The 21631-nt window shown below is 39.1% G+C and overlaps 1 protein-coding gene across 1 annotated transcript in view; it reads left to right on the forward strand.

The window, feature by feature from the left end:
• The window catches only part of OVCH1 (ovochymase 1), a 53653-nt gene that overhangs the window by 12438 nt on the left and 19584 nt on the right, over window positions 1-21631 (forward strand). Inside the window, 8 exon segments of the mRNA XM_054718615.1 lie at window positions 4072-4098; window positions 4101-4205; window positions 13755-13823; window positions 13826-13923; window positions 17750-17849; window positions 17852-17905; window positions 20694-20863; window positions 21220-21364. Coding sequence (XP_054574590.1) covers window positions 4072-4098; window positions 4101-4205; window positions 13755-13823; window positions 13826-13923; window positions 17750-17849; window positions 17852-17905; window positions 20694-20863; window positions 21220-21364 — 768 coding nt within the window.

A 21631-nucleotide genomic window follows, 5' to 3' on the forward strand; every position in this document is an offset into this window, starting at 1 on the left:
AGGTCAAACAATTAGTTTTGCTAGTACCTCATCTCCTTGAGTGTTCTACATCCATTTTTTAAAAGTTGTATTTATCATTGAAAAGTATTCAAAGATAGATGATAGTTCTAAGAGCTTATAATCTGGTAGGAGGAGAGAACTGGACAAAATTAACTATACTATAAAACAAGATGAAATAAGCTTTATAATCCCAGGAGTGTTGATGCTATGGAGAATGGAGAGACTAATTTTCATTGCAGCGTTTTGTGAGGTGTGCGTACTGTGGTTGGGAGGGGTTGGGGTAGCAATGCTTTAGTGAAGGAGGTGGTATTGAAACTAGGCTTTAAGGATAGTTATGATTTTATAGTTCATGAAGTCTTTTGTAGCCCTAATATCTAAGAGATTTCTACAAACCATTCTAGACAGAGGAAATTGTGCGTAAGCAATGTCAGGGAGGTGAAGACTATCAGGTGAAGAGGTCAATGTTAACGTAACTAGGAACTGGGTTAGCAGTGGACAATGAAGATAAAAAGAATGCTAAGGCCTTACTTATGGAGGACCTTGAATTTCATGTGAATAAATTTAGACTTTATGCTGTAGGCAATGGAAAGCTAAAATGGTGGTGAAATTGTAATTTATAAAATGAATGTAAAATGAATGTAAATATTTTTATGAGTACAGGATGAAAATGAAGTAGCTTACTGCAGCCCATATTTAAAAGGCTTAAGAGTCTAAGTTCTATGAGTAAACCTAGTAATAATATAATACCAATAAAGCCTTTGCCATTGTTGCTTATTCTTCTTTTAGAACAGGGGTGGGGAACCTTTTTTCTGCCAAGGGCCATTTGGGACTTAAAGCATCATTCGCCGACCATCCAAAATAATCAACTTAAAAATTAGTCTGCTATATTTAGTCAAACTATTAGCTCACTCTTAATGTCTTGGCAGTGTCAGACCAAATAATTTCTTGGGCCTTATAAATGGCCTTTGGGCTGGATATTCCCCACCCCTGTTTTAGAAAAATAGCATTCAGAACAGAAATGAGAGTCCTGGTATTAGAGTTCCGGGCAGGGGACGTAGGGAGGAGGTCTGTAGGTGCCATCTTTGGAAAGGGACATGGATGAGCTGGAAATTACCTGAAGGACAATGCCCAAGATGGAAAGAAATTCAAAACAGTGTCTTGGTAGATGTGATGGGAGGAACTAGGAATATTTTTGGTCCAAAGAAGACTAAGAGGAGGAAGGAACTGTCTTGATTTATGTGAAAGGCTACTCGAGAAGCAGAATTGGACTTTTTCTATAGAGTAGATGTTAGGAGGAGCAGAGGGTAGATGTTAGGAGGAGGCAGATTTCAATTCAATGTTAAATAGTTTCTAATTTGAGATATTTCTGAGACTTACTGGACTGTCTGAGGAGATAATGAGTTTCCTTTATAAGTGGTTATTTTAGCAGAGCATGAATGGCTATGGGTAAGATGTGGAAAAGCATGTATAAATTCGATAAGAGACATGCAGATAACAGCCAGTTTACCCTCAAACACAGAGAACCTGAGATTCAACTTAGGCAATGAAGAATTGAAGAGATATCTACAAGAAGGACTTTTAAGACAAAAAGGGTTGGTAGTAGTGTCAGATATTGCAAAAGTCTAAATAAGTTCAGATTGAATGCTATTGGATATGGCAGTTCTTATTTGGGAGCTGATTCAGTAGAAATTATCTATCAGAAGCTATATTCATAATGGGTTAAGTGATTATTGAGGATTTGGTATCTTTTCTTCACCAAATAGTCAAAAAAAATTTTTTGAGGCCTTAAGATGTGTCAGGCTAATTTAGGTGCTAGTAATATAGCAGTAAATGAAACAGACAAAAATGTTTTCCTTTGTGGGGCAAGTTGGAAGATGGAGAGTGGGATAATACAAGTAATGTTACATATAATCATAGAAGGTGGTAAGTACTATATAAAGCAAGAAAGAGGGTATAGAGAGTGATAGGTTGTGAAATATTAGAGAGGATGGTCAGGGAAGTATTCAGTTGAGAGTTCCCCCAGGTGACTGGGCAAAGCTAATACAAGTCCTTTCTGGAAAAACTCTTTCAATCTGTGCCTAACAGAATTGTAAGATCTTTCTGATTTTAAAATGTTCAAATGTGAAAAGACATGTGTTTTAGAATTGTAATAAGATATGGAGCCAATTTGCAGGCTTGGTGACTTCTCCAGCATGTTAAACAGCATTGAATGGTACAGGGTTTTATAAATGCCAAATGGAGTCAATTAGATAATGGTAAGGGAGAAAGAGATAATGAGAAGTGGGGAGTTTATACAATATTTCCAAGCCTAATTTTATTCTGGCAGGTGGTAGCTAGGCTCAGAAATGGCAGATAATAGAACTCAAGTGGTCTCCTCTTTTTTTCATGCCCATGGGAGACATTGCATTTCCTTGAGGCTAGAAGAGTGACTCGCATATCATGAGCACTCAGTAGATAATTGAATGGATAAATCCATGATTAATTTTGGTACCCATCTCTCACTTAGCTTGACTAGACCTCAGAATCCTTTTTGTTGTTGTTGTTGTTAATCCTCCCCAGAGGTTATATATTTTCCATTGATTTTTAGAGAGAGTGGAAGGGAGTGGAAGAGACAGAGAGAAACAGCAATATGAGAGAGACACATCAATTGGTTGGCTCTCATAGGAGCCCCAAACCAATGCCCAGAATCGAGCCCACAAATGAGGTACTTACCCTTGACTGGAATCAAATCCTTGACCCTTCAGTCCTCTCTAACCACTGAGCAACCAGCTAGGGCCTCAGAGTCCTTTTTAATAGCAACCACTAACAATAAATCAAGACTGGCAAGTGATTTAAAATCTGTTTTCCATCTCTGAGTTAGAGATTTTGAGGCAGAAAATAATTTAATCAAAAGATGAGAAAGTACTGACCTTTGAAATCATAAAGCCTAAACTGCATTTCCTGTTATATGAGATGTGATGAGTCCCTTAATATCAATGCCAGTTTTCCCATTTGGAGAGGGAGAGTTATTTCTCTCCCATCTGCTTCAGAGGGGGTGTAATGAATATCAGGAAAAATGATAGATGTGGGGTGCTTTTTCAATTGAAGTGCTTAAAAAGTGAGTTTTATAATATTTTTAGGTGGCTTATTGCTTTTTAAATTGAAGTGCTTAAAAAGTGATTTTAATAATATTTTAGGCAGCCTATTTTTACATCTATGTTCAGGGTGATGGGCCTGAATAGAAAAAGAGTAAAGCAAGTATTTTTCTGGTTAAGAGGAAATATTTAGTAAGAATAACTATTGTGTTTGGTTTTTGGAAACTGGGTATAAAAGAGTTGGATAGTTCCTACAGTCCTGAACATTTATTTATCACTTAGAGGGCTGTGGGGCTATTAAATGGTCTGAGGTTGTTGATAAAGACTACCAAGTTTTAAGAAAAAAGTTCATTCTGACATGTGAGATTCCAGTTAAGATTGCTTTGCACTCAGATGAGCCTGAGACATGGAAGACAATGAGGATTTATGGTCCACTGAGACTTCTTTTTCTGAATAATAATATGAATTAATGTAGGAAAATAAAGATGTAAAGGATTATGTGTTAAATTATGTTAGACTACTTTCAAAATGTTTAGACATGTTTCTAAAGATGTTAGGAAAAGGTCACAGCTGACCTCACTGGCAGTTTGAGGGATGACATTGCAACCACAGGGACTGTGACTTCGGCTGACAATTCATAATTCATAATTCAACTTCTGGGTGAATCTTATGAATTTCTAATTAGACTTAGAACAAAGAGATGAATCTTAGGTTTCTTCCATTTATGGTTCATAATTCTAGCATTTTATAACTAAGTGAAATTTAAAGAGTGGTTTCTGGCCATTCTCTAATTAATATTCTTCTGTTTATTGGATCAATGTCAGAAATTCCAGCATAAGCAAATCATTCTCCCATAAGGAATTTCCATTGCTTTTTATCTTCTAATATCCTATAAAATGTTCCTGTTGCTGAGTTATGAGCTAAAGACCAGATAATAGACCTTATTTGTCACACTTTACTTTGTGGTTTATTAATGTTCTCCACCTTCCCCTATCCAGCTTATGTATTTGGAAAATAATGGTACCAGAGATAAAATTATCCTGTGAAGATTTACAAGCTTAGACATAGAAAATCAAGTTGGATATGACCATGACTATGTATCTTTGCAATCAAGCAACAGCATGCTTATTAGTAAAAATGTTACATTTATTTTCATTTGTCATCTTATAGTCCCTGGATTGGTTTAGTATTGTTCCTCTTAAAATATGGTTCACAACAGTGGAGAGCACAGTAGATAATCTGCCACCTTGATCACTGGACTACTGGTGAGCTAAAATTTTGGTTAACTTTCAAATAATGCTTTTAAGTTGTGAACTATGCCATGATATGAAATGTATATAAAATATATATAATTTAAAGAACAGTTATTACTATACATTTGTGTCCATAACACCCAGTTTAGGAAGGATCTTTTTACTTTCAAGATCCCAAGAAGTAATCAATATGCTAAATTTTGTGTTAATAAATCTTTTTTAGTTGGTTTTAAAAGCTATGGATCCTTAAAGCCAGTATATTGGTCTTTCTTAGTTTTGATATTAATTTAAAGAACTATAGTTTATATTGTTTTGACTTACTTTTATCCTCATACTATGTCATATAGATTAATCTGTGTGGATGTGTATATGGAATTAATTCCTTTTCAGTCCAGACTTGTTAAGATAATCACTTGTGGGTAGGTTCTGGGCACTGTATATTTACATACTCCCCAGATGATTCCAATGTATAGTCAAGATCAAGAACCACTCCCAGTCTTGACCACTCCCCACCTTGCTCACAGTGGGCCAGCCCCCTTCCTCAAACATCCTGAGCGTTCCTGTCTCCAGGCTTCGTAGTTGCTATTCCCACCGCCTTTCAGGGTACCACATTACATTCAGGTGTCTTGCTGCCTTAGGATCCTCTTGGCTATAAGTTTCATAGCCTTTCCTTGTTTTTGATGATTTTGACATTTTTGGGGAGCACTCATTTTAGAATGTCCCCAATTTGATTTTATCTGATCTTTTCCTCATAGTTTTGCTCTGATTATGAATTAAGGGAAGGAAGTCCACAGAGGCAAGGTGCCATTCTTATCACATCATAGCAAGAGGACATGCTATCAGCATAATTTATCACTGATGAGGTTAATCTTGATCACTGGCCAAGGCAGTGTTTGCCAAGTGTCTCCAGAGTAGTTACTTTCTCCGCCTTTCCATACTTTCTCTTTAGAAGCAAGTCACAAAGGGTAGTCCACACACAAGGGGTTGAATGTTAAGCTCCACTACTTGAGCAGGGAGTATTTATATAAAATATTTAAAATTATGTATGGGAGATTTGTCTCTTCACCATTTATTTATTTATTAAATCATTTCTTTATATCAGTATGGACTCAGGAATATTTATTTTATATGACTACATATTTATTTGGTTGCTCACATTGTTTTAGCTTTAACCGTCGTGAGCTTTTTCAGCGTGACTTCTTGTCTTATTGACATGCCCCCATCATTTTGTGACACTATAAGATGCTCCAGGCTCCACTTATGTATTCCCTGCTCAGTTCTAGAATCGGTCAATTCCCCAATGAACCATGATTCATTTTAATGAAGAATGGTATGAGAAATTAAGATTTGGGTGCTGGGCATAATAGTTGCTATGAGGGTTTTATTTATTTTATTAAATATATCTTTATTAATTTCAGAGAGGTAGGAAGAGGGAGAGATCGAGATAGATACATCAATGATGAGAGAGAATCATTGTTCAGCCAGGGGATCGAGCTGGGGATCGAGCCAGCAACCCAGGCATGTGCCCTGACCAGGAATCAAACTGTGACCTCCTGGTTCATAGATCAATGCTCAACCACTGAGCCACGCCTGCTGGGCATAGGGTTTTATTTCAGTAAATTTCTAGGCTCTATCAGCTGACAAAGGTAGAAAATATAGGAATGCATACTAACTCATATATATATACACTGAGTGGCCAGATTATTCTGGTCTCTGAGCACATAATAATCTGGCCACTCAGTGTGTGTGTGTGTGTGTGTGTGTGTGTGTGTGTGTGTGTACACACTAATAAAAGAGCAAGATGCAAATTGACCATATCTTCATGACGCCCACCAGCCAATCAGGAATGGGTATGCAAATTAACCCAACAAAGATGGAAGGTTAATTTGAATACAGAGGCACCGCCCCAGCCACTCTGGGCCTCTGGGCAGCATGGGAAGGCAGAAAGGCGGCTCCGGCCAGAGCAAAGGCAGTGCTGGCAGCCAGGGAAAGGAAGGCCCATTCTTGCACGAATCTTTGTGCATCGGGCCTCTAGTGTGTGTGTGTGTGTGTGTGTATATATATTAGATAGGATATATATATATATTAGATAGGATATATATATCCTATCTAATAAAAGAGTAATATGCAAATTGACTGTCACTCCAACACACAAGATGGCTGCCCCCATGTGGTCAAAGATGGCTGCCTTCAGGTGGACACAAGATGGCCACCACAAGATGGCCAGAAGGGGAGGGCAGTTAGGGGTGACCAGGCCAGCAGAGGAGGGAAGTTGGGGGTGACCGGGCCTGCAGGGAAGGGCAGTTGGGGCAGGAACCAGGCCTGCAGGGGAGAGCAGTTTGGGGGGACCAGGCCTGCAGGGGAGGGCAGTTAGGGGTGACCAGGCCTGCAGGGAAGGGTAGTTAGGGGTGACCAGGACTACAGGAGAGGGCAGTTAGGGGCAATCAGGCTGCCAGGGGAGCAGTTAGGCATCAATCAGGCTGGCAGGGGAGTGGTTAGGGGGTGATCAGGCTGGCAGGCAGAAGCGGTTAGGGGCAATCAGGAAGGCAGGCAGGCAAGCAAGCAGTTGGGAGCCAGCAGTCCTGGATTGTGATAGGGATGTCTAACTGCTCGTTTAGGCAGGATCGGGCCTAAACGAGCAGTTGGACATCCCTCGAGGAATCCCAGATTGGAGAGGGTGCAGGCTGGGCTGAGGGACACACACCCCCATGCACGAATTTCATGCACCGGGCCTCTAGTATATATATATGAATTCTTGCATGGGTGGGGTCTGGCCAGCCTGGCCAGGGGGAGGGGACATGGGCAGTTGGCCGACCTGCCTGCTGGTCAAACTTCTGGTCGAGGGGACAATTTGCATATTAACCTTTTATTATATAGGATATACACTGAGTGGCTAGATTATTATGCATTCAGAGATCATAATAATCTGGCCATTCATATATATATATGCTCATGTAGATATTTCCAACTCTATCCAAATATTTCCAACTCTAATCCATTGCCACATGGTTCATTCTAGGCCTCCCCCCAGCCCTTAAAGAAGCCTATTGTATAAGAATTCTGTCAAAGTGCATTTTTATGTACTATGGAAAAGAAGCCTCAGTAGTAGTGATTAATTAGTGAAAATTAATGTATTAGAAAAGACAAATGTTACTACTGATGCTAGGGGGACAGAAGAAGCTTTGGCAGACTCCCTTGTCAAATAATATAGCCTATTCTTGAATGTATGTGATGGACCATGACACTTGCAGCAAGATAGAGACCACAGCAAAACCATTCTACACAAGGTGGATGTTCAAGTCAATAATAATAAATTATTACCTTTATTGTAATAATAATGCTTGAGGAAAAAGACAGTTAAGAGAGTTTTCAAGTAAAATCTAAACCACACTCTCCATTTTACTAATCTGTTCCTCCTCTATATTAAGTAATCAATATTAAGAATGTTTTAGCTCTGGTTGGTTTGGCTCAGTGGATAGAGCATCAGCCTGCAGACTGATGAATCGAATCCCAGTTTCGATTCCAGCCAAGGGCACATGCCCGGGTTGTGGGCTTGATCCCCAGTGGGGGGTGTGCAGGAGGCAGCCGATCAATGATTCTCTCTCATCATTGGTGTTTCTATCTCTCGCTCCCTCTCCCTTCCTCTCTGAAATCAATAAAGAAATATATTTTTAAAATAAAAAAATAAAAAAGAATGTTTTACGTATCTGATTTTCCATTACTATTTATGTACATAATATGTATATTTAATAGTATTTGTATATATCATATATATCATTTTATAATATTTTTGCACATAACACTGTGCTTTATATTTATATTTATATGAAAAATGTCTGTAAGGGTTCTTTTTTTTTTTTTAACTCTCCATAGTTGCCTAATATTGGACCAGAGGAATATCTTTTTGAAGCTGTTCCTTGAAGTTTATGGACCTTTACACCAAGGCTCTTTGATATGCTGATATAGCAAAAGTGGTGTGCTCAACTCAGCACTGCCTTTGTTCTCCCTGCCTCATTTTCATCAATCTCATAGACATCTAGGACTCTACCTCTATTGAAAGGGGCTTCTGAGTACTCAAACCCTTTGCAAAGGGAAATTTGCCATGTGGAATGAGCCTGTTGGAGAGATAGGCAAGGAACTTGTCAAGTTCTTTACCTGAGTTAGCTTCCTTAATAACGGCATATTGAAACACATGAACAAGTCAGCCTCATCATGCCAGGAATTGAAATGAGCATGCTTATGACTTGAGAAAAGATGCCTATGTGTATTAAGAAACTTATCCTTTGAATAAAGTGTATTGAAAAATAATTTCAATAATTTTACTTTTCCTGAATAAACATTTTTGAAAAATGAAAGATCTCTAAGCTGAAGTGACAGAATAGTCGTAGCAATTGAAGGGTTCTTTTCTCAAATATTTTTTCAGCTAGAAATCTTAATGTGGCAAATTAATGGACATTGATTTAAGTTTTTTAACTTCTTTTTTTTAATTTAATAAATCTTTATTGTTCAGATTATTACAATTGTTCCTCTTTTTCCCCCCATAGCTCCCCTCCACCCAGTTCCCACCCCACCCTCTGCCCTTACCTCCCCCGCACTGTCCTCATCCATACGTGTATGATTTTTGTACAGTCTCTTCCCACAATCCCCTCACCCCTTTCCCCCCGAGAATTGTCAGTCCACTCCCTTTCTATGCCCCTGATTCTATTATATTCACCAGTTTATTCTGTATAAGTACCGCACGCTAACCGATTGCGCCACTGGAGCTCTCACCAGTTTATTCTGTTCATCAGATTTTTTATTCACTTGATTTTTAGATTCACTTGTTGATAGACATATATTTGTTGTTCATAATTTTTATCTTTATCTTTTTCTTCTTTTTCCTCTTCTTAAAGAATACCTTTCAGCATTTCATATAATACTGGTTTGATGATGATGAACTCCTTAGCTTTTTCTTATCTGTGAAGCTCTTTATCTGACGTTCAATTCTGAATGATAGCTTTGCTGGGTAGAGTAATCTTGGTTGTAGGTTCTTGCTATTCATCACTTTGAATATTTCTTGCCACTCCCATCTGGCCTGCATAGTTTCTGTTGAGAAATCAGCTGACAGTCATATGCGTGCTCCCTTGTAGGTAATTAACTGTTTTTCTCTGGCTGCTTTTAAAATTCTATCTTTGTCTTTTGCTCTTAGAATTTTAATTATGATGTGTCTTGGTCTGGTCCTCTTTGGATTCCTTTTGTTTGGGGTTCTGTGCACTTCCTGGACTTGTAAGTCTATTTCTTTCACCAGGTGGGGGAAGTTTTCGGTCATTATTTCTTCAAATAGGTTTTCAGTATCTTGCTCTCTCTCTTCTTCTGGCACCCCCATAATTCAGATGTTGATATGCTTGAAGTTGTCCCAGAGGCTCCTTACACTATCTTCATATTTTTGGATTCTTTTTTTTTTTTTTTGCTTTTCCAGTTGGGTTTTTTTTTTTGTTTTTGTTTTTTTTTTTGTTTTTTGCTTCTTTGTATTTCAAATCTTTGACTTGATTCTTGCAATCCTCTAGTCTGCTGTTGGATCTCTGTATATTATTTTTTATTTCAGTCATTGTATGCTTAATTTCTAGTTGGTCCTTTTTCATATCCTCAAGGGTCTTGCTAAATTTATCGGCCTTTTCTAGAAAATTCTTGAAAAACCTTATAACTGTGGTTTTGAACTCTATATCCAGTCATTTCCTTTCCTCCATTTCTTTCATTTGTGACCTGTTTCTTTGTCTCTGCATTTTGGCTGCTTCCCTGAGTTGATAGAGTGGCTTTGTGTGCTAGGTGTCCTATAGGGCCCAGTGGCTCAGCCTCCCCAGTTACTTGAGGTGAACACTCTTGGTGCACCCCTTTGTGGGCTGTGTGCACAGTCTTATTATAGTTAAGCCTTGATTGTTGTTGGTATCACTGGGAGGAAATGACCTCCAGGCCAACTGGCTGTGAGGATCAGCTGTGTCTATGCTGGGAGAACTTCTGTGCTAGAGACACCCTTATGAGACAAGACTTGCAAAAGCCTCTGTGCTCAGCTTGGATGGGACAGAGTCTCAGGGCAGAGCAGACAGCATTGGTTTCCCGTCAGCCCTGCCCTAATAGGCCCCTGTGTCTCAGTGTCCCGTGGTAATCGCTGCAAGCACCTCTGAGAGAAAGCTGCCTTCGAGTTCTGCCCACTGCCAGATAGTCCATTTTCTCCCCGAATGAGTCTGTGTCCCCAGAGTCTCGCCCAGAACTGGAGTTCAGTGCAGTTGGGAGCTTTTGTCTCCCTCCCGCTTGAGAAAGCCAGCCGTGTACTCAGTTGTCCGCCCTCTCCGCACATGCAACTCAGTACCTCTGCCTTCTGCAGTTCCTCTGAGTCTCAGTGTGCTTTTCTCTTTCCTGACAGTCCAGTTTCTCCCCGAATGAGTCTGGGTCCCCAGTGTCTCACCTGGAACTGGAGTTCAGAGCAGTTGGGAGCTTGTGTCTCTCTCCTGCTTGAGAAAGCCAGCCATGCACTCAGTTGCCAGTCCTCTCCATGCATGCATCTCAGTACCTCTGCCTCCTGCAGCTCCTCTGAGTCTCAGTGTGCTTTTCTCTTTCCTTCTAGTTGTAGAATTTCCACTCAGCCAGCCTTCCTGTGGTTCTGGATGATGTCCGTTTTGTCTTTTTGTTGTAGTTTTGAAATTGTTGTGCAAGGCGGCAGTTTAGGTGTTTACCTATGCTGCCATCTTGGTTTCTCTGAAAGTAAACATCTTACATTTGCAGAAATTTTACTACAGGTTGTTAATTTTGAAAATTTGTCATGGAAATAATATACGGTCGTATCTGCTTTAGCCTTTCTTCCTTCCAGAAGAGAGAAAGCATGTTTTATTTAGTTGTAATAGGTGATCAAATTAGAGAATGAGCTATTTTATATGTTCCCTTCAAGGTGCCTAATTATAAGTAGGCTAGATCCATAAGGAATAAGTACGTTTTTTAGGCTTTGCAGGCCATATGGTCCCTGTCACACTACTAAATTTTGCCATTTTAGCACAAAGCAGCCACAGACAATATGTAATATAATGGATGTGGCTGTGTTCCAGTAGAACTTCATTCATGACATTTAAATTTTGTATAATATTTATGTCACGAAATATTTTTATTTCGATTTTTTTCAATCATTTAAAAAATGTACCAACCATTATTAGTTCCTGGGTTGTAATAAATAGAACCAGGGATGGGGATGGAGGGTGGTGGCATGGAATTGACCCATCGGCTGTAGTTTGCTGAATGCTGGGCCAGATTGTAGAGTTATTAAAGCCATAATACTAGTAAAATGCTGATCAATCTGAATGGGTTGATGTTTAATTTTGCTTCATTTCACTGCATAAGAGCATTTCCTTTATGTTTCTGTGTCATTTGTTTGGAATCTGTGAATTTGAAGAAGGGATTTCTCTTTGTGTACACTATTCATATTCACAGCTATTGTACTTCCTGCAGCCAAACTGCATTTTCCCAAAACCTTTGCAACCACTATCTGAGGAGGTTTTTATCTTCCCTGTTTTGCAAAAGAGGAGGTTATGGCCCAAAGATTTATGTAACTTACTAAAACCCCATGACTAGTAGGTATCAAAGCTAGGATCTAAAATCGGCGTTGACTCCACTGATAATCTGTGAATTCCCAGCCTGACTTCAGCTCCATGTGATTTAGCCTCCACTTCACTCTCCAACTTTATTTCCTCCTTTTGTCCTTTCAGGCATTATGATCTTCTTCCTTTCTCTTAAACACCAAACTCACCCTGCATTCAGGAACTCTGCACTTTCTTTTCCTCCACTTACAACACACTTCTCTAGTCTCCCAGCTGCCTCCTATCACTTCATTCTCAGATGCCACTCCCTTCTCAGACACCTTTGCTGCAGCAGGACTGCTCTTCATCACCTACTTTCTGCACGACCACTTTTATCAGCTCATTGCACGTAAACCTTCTTGACAGTATTTTGTGTGATTATTTTCTGCATCTTATCCCTTAGAGTGGGAACCTCTGGGAGGCAGATCTCTATGTAATGTAATACTCTTTCCCCAGGGCTGACAGGTTAGAGTATACAGGAGATATTTATTGACTGACTGCCTTCAACACCCTTGAATAAATATACCCATTCTCTAACACCTTCAATCATTGCTACCTCCATGACCACCAGATAACTGAGAGGTAGTTACAGTCTTATCAAAGATGAGTCCATTCTTAGCCCTGGCCGGTGTGGCTCAGTTGGTTGAGTGTCGTCCCGTGCACCAAAAGTTCACTGGTTTGATTCCTGGTCAGGGCATGCCCAGGTTTAAGACTCAATTCCCAATAAGAGGCAGGCAGAGGTAGCCAATCGCTGTTTCTCTCTCACATCAATGTTTCTCTCTATCTCTTTCCCTCTCCTTTGCATTATCTCTAAAGAAAAGCATATTTTTAAAAATAAAAATAATTTTTTTAAAAAAGATTAATCCATTTTTTCAATCTCAGAGAAAATGAGTTTTCGATTTTGAGGTATGGTAAGCAACACTGATAGGATGTATGGTCCCTAAAAAGAGGAGTTTAAATACTTTAAATTATTTATGTGTTAGATTTATGCATCAGAAAGAGCACAGGATTTAGAGTCAGACCGAGGCTGTCTCCTAGGTACTGTGAGATCACATTTTCAGAGCTGTGGCTTCTGTATGTGTGAGCTCAGTGGGACAGCCCATCTCAAATGCTGTTGTATTGTTAGGTTGGAGTAAAGGGCTCCATAAATATCAAGGGACTATATAAATGGAAGGTAATTCTTATTTTGTCCAAAAAGGTATAAGGCTATGAAATAATAAACTTAATATTTTTAATATCATGAATCTAAAGTGATAGAGCAAGTCATACAGAATACATGTTAACAGAGGCCTGACTGAGGGTCAGTTATGAGAAGAAATTTTTTAGTGTTCATTATTAGCATCATTTTAAATTGGAGTTGAGTTTTGGTCACAATGACAATTGAGGAAGAAGGAATATGATTTTGGCTTATATTAGGAAATCATAAAAACATATTGCTATCCCATATTTATAATGTATGTTTACATAACATTTATCTGTATAAATATGTAATCATGCCAATCACATATAACAATTCATATTTCTTTGAATCCTTTCTGAATTTTTATGTAGCAATATTTGAAACACTGAAATTTATATTGGAAATGAGCTAGAAAAAAGTGTTTCTGGTCTTGTTCTCCTGCCAATGTATTGCCTTTACAAAGACGCCACATCTGGAAATGAAGACAGCCTGCGTGAGACACATCATTTTTGACTCAATGCTCTGCATCAGCGCAGGCATACATGAGTGATTGTAATTACGTTGGTGCTAAGCAAGTCTGAGCTTAAGTATATGTATATTTTCTAACTTAACTTCTTGCTCACTTCATTATTACACTCTCTTTCAGAATCTGCTCCTTCATTAGATGGTGCCCTGGCAAGTTGCTTGCAGCAGATTCAAGTGCCTGTGTTAGAAAGATCTGCAAACACACTTATTATTCTGCTCACCCAGGAGGGATCACAGAGAAGATGATCTGTGCTAGCTTTGCAGCAGCTGGAGGGGAGGATTTCTGTCAGGTGAGACAATTATGATTTTGCAGAGGAACAGAGAAAGCTGTCATCTGCTGGAGACTGTCTTCACACAGGAGCACACTTAAACCACAGACAGCTCCCTTAGCCTGCTTTATAGTATCAGGCCACATCCCCTCACCCAAAGGCCTAGTAGGACCATAGGAAGAGTGAGTTTCAGTATCCAAACTTGCTGAGATGGCAGAGAGAGAGGGTAGAAACAGCCTACAGCCAGAAGAGCGGGTGAGTAGAGAGAGGAGGTAGGAGATGGCAGCACCACTAAACTGACCTGCAGGTGGGAAGATGTTTGCAGATGTATTTAAGGCTTTAGGAAAACAGGAACAAACAAATAAGGATTCTAAATTAGCATGTCCTATTTATGACTTAAGAGTTTAATTGTTGCCCTAGCTGGTTTGGCTCAGTGGATAGAGCATCAGCCTGAGGACTGAAGGGTCCCAGGTTCCATTCCGGTCGAGGGCACATGCCTAGATTGCAGGCTTGATCCCCATTAGGGGACCTGCAGGAGGCAACCAATCAATGATTCTCTCTCATCGTTGATGTTTCTATCTCTCTTTCCCTCTCCCTTCCTCTCTGAAATCAATAAAGATATATTTTTTAAAAAAAGAGTTTAATTGTTTAAAATTGTTATTAATCTCCAGTGTGCTCACACTTGATTTTCCATCACAGATTAAAATAAAATAATCGTGAAGAGAATGAAAACCTTTGAAAAAAATAGTTTTCATGTGCAGTGAAAAAAGTCACAAAGCAATAGTTTCATTTCAGTGATATTGTAGAGGCATAAAGCTGTACAGATATATTCACAGGGGCGAGCATCCTATTGGCAAGTTCAGAACCAGCTAAGAAAAAAAAAAACACACAACAGAATATGGGCAAATGGATTGCAAACACCAGCTTTACTACTCACAAAGCCAACTGAGGAATGTGACTTTAGATATACACAAAAAGCATTTCTAACACTTTGTAGCCCACCTTCAATATCTAGTCTCAATCTGAGCAGCCCTCCTAAAAGAAAGTTGTGGTCTTCAGGGCAGGCATTCTTCCCCAGATTTATCATTTCATACTGGTCTAGAGTAGAGGGGGAAGACAATAATAAATCTCTAGTCTTGATTGCTTTTGATAGCCCACACCCTCCCCTCCAAATCAAGAAACATGAACCAATGGATGTCACTTTTATGGGGAGAAAACCGGGCATTAACCTGAATAGAAGTCCTTTCACATGAAAACATGGAGAGAAGGGAAGAGGTCCCTTCTTAACACTGAGTATAAATGCATCGTGCTTAAACCCATTCACAGCATCAAGCTTACTCACATTCTGTTATATGTTGAGTAGCTCAGTTTGCATTCTCCAGAAGCACACCCTGTGACAAGTACTCCAGTGTAATGATCTGTTTAGGAAGTGCAGATCGCTGGTAGGAGAGTGAGTAGGAGGTATATACTGTATAGGGAAGGGAAGGCAGCCAACCTAGGGTGTGATATTAAGTCACTACCACAGTGAGGGACTGAGCTTCATCCTGCAGCAAAAATCTGGCAGTGACACAAAACACACTAAGAATATTGATTCCCTCTGAGGGGTGAGGGAGCTGGGATATTTATACACTACTTCTCCAAGGTCATAGTTGGAGGGCTGCAGAAATAGCACTTTCTACATTCTGGCCTGCTTTGGGGGGACTTGGGGGAGGGGAAGAGAGGAGAGAGAGCCCACAGACACAGAACCAGGATGTGGACAGGAAGATCTGAGGAATATGGGAAGGGCACTCCCAGGTCTGCTAGAGGACAAAGTTGTATTATACAAATAAAACTCTAAATTAGTGTGTTCCTTCTTCCCCTTTTGAGGGATGTTTTTTCTCTCTGCTTTGAATCAGGAAAATCACAAATGGCTCTACCGTCTCTGTCATGTGGGACAGCATATAACATTGAGGGAAGACCTTACTCTGCATCAAGAGAGCAAAGAAGATCCTGGCTGGGTTAAGTGGTTAGAGCATCGGCCCCAGCACTGAAGAAGGGTCACGGGTTCAATTCCAGTCAATGGTATGCACCTTGGTTGCAGGCTGTATCCACACTCCAGTCAAGGCTCATGTGGAAGGCAACCAATCAATGTGTCTTGCTCACATAGATGTTTCTCTCTGTCTTTCCCCTTCCCTTCACTCTCTTTGAAAAAAAAATCAATGGAAAACAAATCCTTGGGTGAAGATTAACAAAACAAAAAAGAGAGAGAGGGAGAGCAAAGAGGAACTGGGGAGGAAATTAGGTTCATGCCAGAGGTGACCTGCATATCGTGATCTCAGTTGGCACTTATTCTTATTTCTGCTACATCCAGCAGTCACTTTGGCTGCAGCATGACCAAATTTACAGTCATTGTAAGGGAAGGAAAATACGGAGATGAGATTCTAACTGGTAAAGGGGGCTAGATTTCTTTCACAAAAGGGTGACTTCAGAGATTTGCTTTGATAAAATGGACTCTGCTATTTCTACCAGCTAATTGATTTTTTTACCTTCTTGTGTATGCTCAGAGGTAATGGACCTGCTGATGTAATTTCTCATCCAAGAAGATGAAAATAAAAATGTTGGAATGCAGAGACATGAGAGTTTTAGATACGTGATGTAGAATCCTGTGGTTCTTTGTTCACAACAAGTTTCAGATTTTAGATTTTTTTTTTAAATTTCAAATTCTTTGACCTACAAAGGGATTTGTGCAATCACAGAGTGATGCATGTCCCACTCCTGCTGACTTTTCCAATTGATTTCATACTTCTCTTGCTTACTACATTTCAGCCACATTGATTTCCTTCTGACCTTCCAACTTGCCACATATTTGCCCAACTGGGGCCTTAACCCAGATATCAGTTTTGCATAAAAACTTTTCCTCCAGGGTTTTGAAAATCTGTCTGCATTTTGTTTAGGATTTTTACATCTTTGTTCATTAGGGATACTGGCCTGTAATTTTTTTGCCCCTATCTGTCCTGGGTCTCAGGGTAATGCTGGCCTTATCAAATCAGCTTGGGAGTGTTCCCTCCTCTTCAGTTTTTTTTTGAAGAATTTGAGAAAGATTGGAGTCAATTCTTTAAATGTTTAGTAAGTTCATCAGTGAAGCCATCTGGGCTTTTCTTTGTTGGGATGTTTTTTATTACTGAATCAATCTCCTGGTCTGTTCTGATTTTCTATTGCCTTAGGATTAGGTCTTGGTGGGTTGTATGATTCTGGGTCATGCGCTCTGCTTAATGATAAGGATACATTCTGAGAAATGCATCATTAGGTGATATCATCTTTGTGCAAATATAATCTTTTTACAAATCTAGATGGTGTAGCCTACTATTGGAATTGTATGTGCTATACTTTTATATGGCCGGCAGCACAGTGGGCTTATCTATACCAGCATCACCACAAACATGTAAATAATGCATTGCGTTCCCATGTTAGGATAGCTAAAACATCATTAAGTTATAGGAATTTTTCAGCTTCATGATGATCTTATGGGAACACCATTGTGTATGTGGTTTGTCATTTCACCAAAATGTTGTCATGTAGTGCATGACTGTATTTCTTCTAGGTGGTCCAATTTTTGATGTATAATCTCATAACAGTCTCTTATGATTCTTTGTATTTCTGTGGTATCAGTTGTAATGTCTCCTCTTTCATTTGTGATTTTATTTATTTGAATCAAAGTATTCTAAGGTGTACAAATTGACAAAGAATAATTATTTTAGAAATTAAAGAAATGTCTTATGAAAAAATTATGCATTATTCTTGTTCCAAACTTGAAAACAGGAGCTCTGATTAAAGAAAATTTCTAGGACACATTTCTTTGGTGTTTCAGAGAGACTCCGGTGGGCCATTAGTGAGTAAACATGAAAATTGTCTCTTTGTCCTCTACGGCATCATCAGCTGGGGAGCTGGCTGTGCCCGGCCAAGGAAGCCAGTGAATTTGCCAGGGTGAGTGTCTTCTTGGACTGGATCCAATCCAAAATCAAAGGTAAACATGTTTCAGGTATTATGAAAACAATGCCTCTTTCTTCAGATTTTTATCAGCATTATGAAAGACTATAAAGTAGTACTTTAGTTTTGAAATACATTAACATGCACATTAAAGTTCTGTAAGAATATGTTCTCCCTTGTACAGTTAGGGTAAAACTGACTTTTCCTGAGGCTATTTAAATCCTAGATATGCATTCTTTTTTAACAAAAGCTGCTTTGGTACAGACTACATGTTGTCTCAGGCACTCATTTCTATTTATTTTTAATTGGTTCTCTCCAGATACAAGCTTCGTTTCACTTCAGATAAATAATGAAGGCAAAAGCTTAACAAGGAAACAATTGCCGCCACTCATATCTGCAGCAGACCGGGCCAGGTAATGGATATTCATGTTATCCCATTAATATAGCTAGTAGGAATTTAACAAAAAGCATTGCATGTCTGGGTCCCCTTATTTTCTTTGGAACCCTATAAACTCTGTGTTTTCATTCTGTTGAGGAGTTTAAGCTGACAGAGAGGAGAGATGTTCTGGTGATTGGGGATCTTTTCTACCTCATAGGTACAGTGATTACAGGTTTAAAAAAAATCTTGTGGTTGTGAACAAGTGCCTGAATTTTGGAGAAGTGCAGAGAATTATTTTGACCTCTGAGCTATTTATTCCTACATGAACCAAGGTCCTTATACTATTAGGTATCTTGCTAAGTAAAGACTCTAGCTGTGAGATGACCAAGACCAGTGTCAAGGTTAGTGTCTCCCTCAATTCTCCCACAATTGTTAGTGTTTGTTTGCTAATAGGGTTTTTATTTTTATTTTTTAAATATATTTTATTGATTTTTTACAGAGAGGAAGGGAGAGGGATAGAGAGTTAGAGACATCAATGAGAGAGAAACATTGATCAGCTGCCTCCTGCACACCCCCTACTGGGGATGTGCCTGCAACCAAGGTACATGCCTTTGATGGGAATCAAACTTGGGACCTTTTAGTCCGCAGGCCAATGCTGTATCCACTGAGCCAAACTGGTTAGGGCGAGTTTTGATTTTTAGTTAAGAGCAAACAGCAGCTTGAGAATTAGAAGTCTGTAGTTGACTTGTAGGGAGATGAAAGTTCTATGATACCATCATTCTTGGTTTTCAAATGGCCAGGGTCTTTCCCTTTTCATCTATCTCCGCTCCACTCACCCTCACATACACTGAACCACAGTAGAGAACTAGAATGACTTGGAGGAAAATTGAAGAAAATTCAAGAGAGAGAGGGTGGGGAATTGTTAGAATGGTGGCTTCGGTAGAAGAGAAGGATGAGCTCTAGTGCTCAGCTGGAGGGGTTGGTCTTAGGAAGAAGCAAAACACAGTTCATCCATAATTGCCAGATGGAAGGCAGAAAATTCAGTCACTGATACAGGTGTTCAGGTACATGTGGGCATAGGAGCTTCGGCAGTTCTCTTCTAATTGCTTCTATTTTCTCAGCAGATGAAACAGGGTTGTGAGAGAAGGCTCAAGATGTTAAAATAAAAATAGAGAAAGTATGAAATAGTTCTCTTAAAAATGACAAAAGGCATGGACTAGAAAAAGTGGTAGGATTACTGGGCAGCATAAACCTCAGAGACTAATGATTATAAATTTAGAGGGAGACCAACTATTAGGTGAATTGTATGTTTTCCTCTGGAGGCACTGAGTGGTACATAGATGCAGAGCAGGTAGAGAATTGATTCAGTTACTAGGAGAGTGGATGTTCCCAAGTATGCAAGAGTATAAGGGAATTGAGAGTGTGTATGAACAAGGGATTAAGACAATGGATCACAGGAATTAAACTAAAAAACAAGTAAACAAGGTTGTGAGAGGAATTAGGGATAAGGAAAAAGTGATAGGATAGATAAATTGCAAGTCTCAAAAGGTGGAAGTGTTGGAGGAAGTTGAAAAGATAAAAGTTTGTGATTGGAGATAGTGGTGCTTAAAACTGAGTTTATGAAAGGCTTGGGGTTCCTACTAATGACCAGGTCTCTAGGGCTGACCATTGAGATAAGGCTGAGGTCGGGTGGGGGAAAGTTGAAAAATTGAGAAGTGTCAGCACTGGAATCATTACCTATATGGCTTCTGAAATCAGCAAGATTTAAGGGAAGAAGAATAGTGCTAGAGAGAATGTCTGCTAAAATCTAGGAATAACTCAGAGACCAGTTGTGGTTGATATGGTTTGACAACACAAGGGTCCAAGAGTCAAAACAAGAGTCAGAGTCATGTCTGACAACATAAGGGTCAAAGAATCAAAACAAGGGTGGAAGAGTCATACTTAGATTAAAAGGAAATCTGGAATTGGGGTTGAAATGAAGAGCAAACTTAGGTCCAAGATCCCCAAACCTAACGATTTCAATGGGTTGAGTTAAATGAATAATTTCAACAAGTGACTAACTAATTTAATGCATGTAAAGCCCTTAGAATAGTAAGTGGTGGTGGTATTCTTTGAGTTGTCCCATTCAGACTATTAGAAAATGAACATTGTTAAAATGCAGAGAAGATATTTCTTATTTGCATGTGTTTAGAAATTCTTATACATGCCAAAGAACTTAGAAAGTTTTACATATGAAAGGGCATTGTTTTATTTTAGTTCTATGACTATCGTATGAGATAAATGTTAGAATTATGCCATATTTAACACTCACCCACCCTCACCACTTGCTTTTTATACTAGGTAATTTATGAATCCTAGCTATGGTTTTTTTTCATTGTTCCCCACTTGTAAAAAGCAGTGACTGGTTGGGAATTCATGACTTTATAGGATTTGACTCTTTTTCCAGGAAGATTTGTCATAGAGGATTATTGTGGAGAGGAAAAGGAGATTGAAAAGATTGGAAAGTTGGGCCAGATTGTAAAAGATGTTGCAAGGTACACTACTTTAGTTGCTTTGAACAAGGAAAGAGCTCATACACAATTTGTTTCAAACAGAATTCCCAGATTGGAGGGTAAGGTGAGGGAAGATTAGAGACTGGGAAAACTGTTAGTTACTATTAAATCAAAGTAACAAATCTATAAATTAGCTCACAGTAGCCATATAAACGAAAAGGAAAATTTGCAAAGAAATAACAGAGGTCTGGGCAATGGAATAGAATCCTGAATTCCTGTAGAATTGTATTTTCTTTCTATCACTCTTCATGTCTACTGTTCATGAAAATATATTTTTGTATATATCTCCTTGGTTAGATTATTAATTTCTCTACATAGACTGTATATAATAATGTATATACTAATTAACTAATGCTCATACATTAAAATACCTTAATTTGAATACAGAGTACTTAAATATGTAAGAACATTTTTATTAAGGGACTAAATAGACATAGGGATAAAAAGAAGAGTCAGGGATGTAACCTGCAGGAGAAGCTCATTGCAGTCAGTGAGCCAGAGAGCTACTGGCATCTGAAGCTCTGCAGGTATCCCTGCAGGTCTAAAGGTGCCCTTGCACTTAAAGGTAAGTCAGAGAAGTGAGAGACATTCAAGTGCTTTCAGCAAATTCGTTCCTTGACCTCAGTCACAGACTCCATGAATGTAATAATTTGTCCCAGTAGGATAAATGCTCAGCAAAATCCGTGAAGATTTTAGGAACAGATCTTCAGCAGCATCTGAAAGAAGAGAAGGAATAAAAACATGCTGGGAGTAAGGAATGTAATGCACCGTGCATTTTCCAAGAAAATTTAAAAATTCAGTGAAAAGTCGTTTTACATAATAAGTCTACTCG

This window comes from Eptesicus fuscus, chromosome 7, assembly GCF_027574615.1.
Source record: "Eptesicus fuscus isolate TK198812 chromosome 7, DD_ASM_mEF_20220401, whole genome shotgun sequence".
NCBI classification, from domain to species: Eukaryota; Metazoa; Chordata; class Mammalia; order Chiroptera; family Vespertilionidae; genus Eptesicus; species Eptesicus fuscus.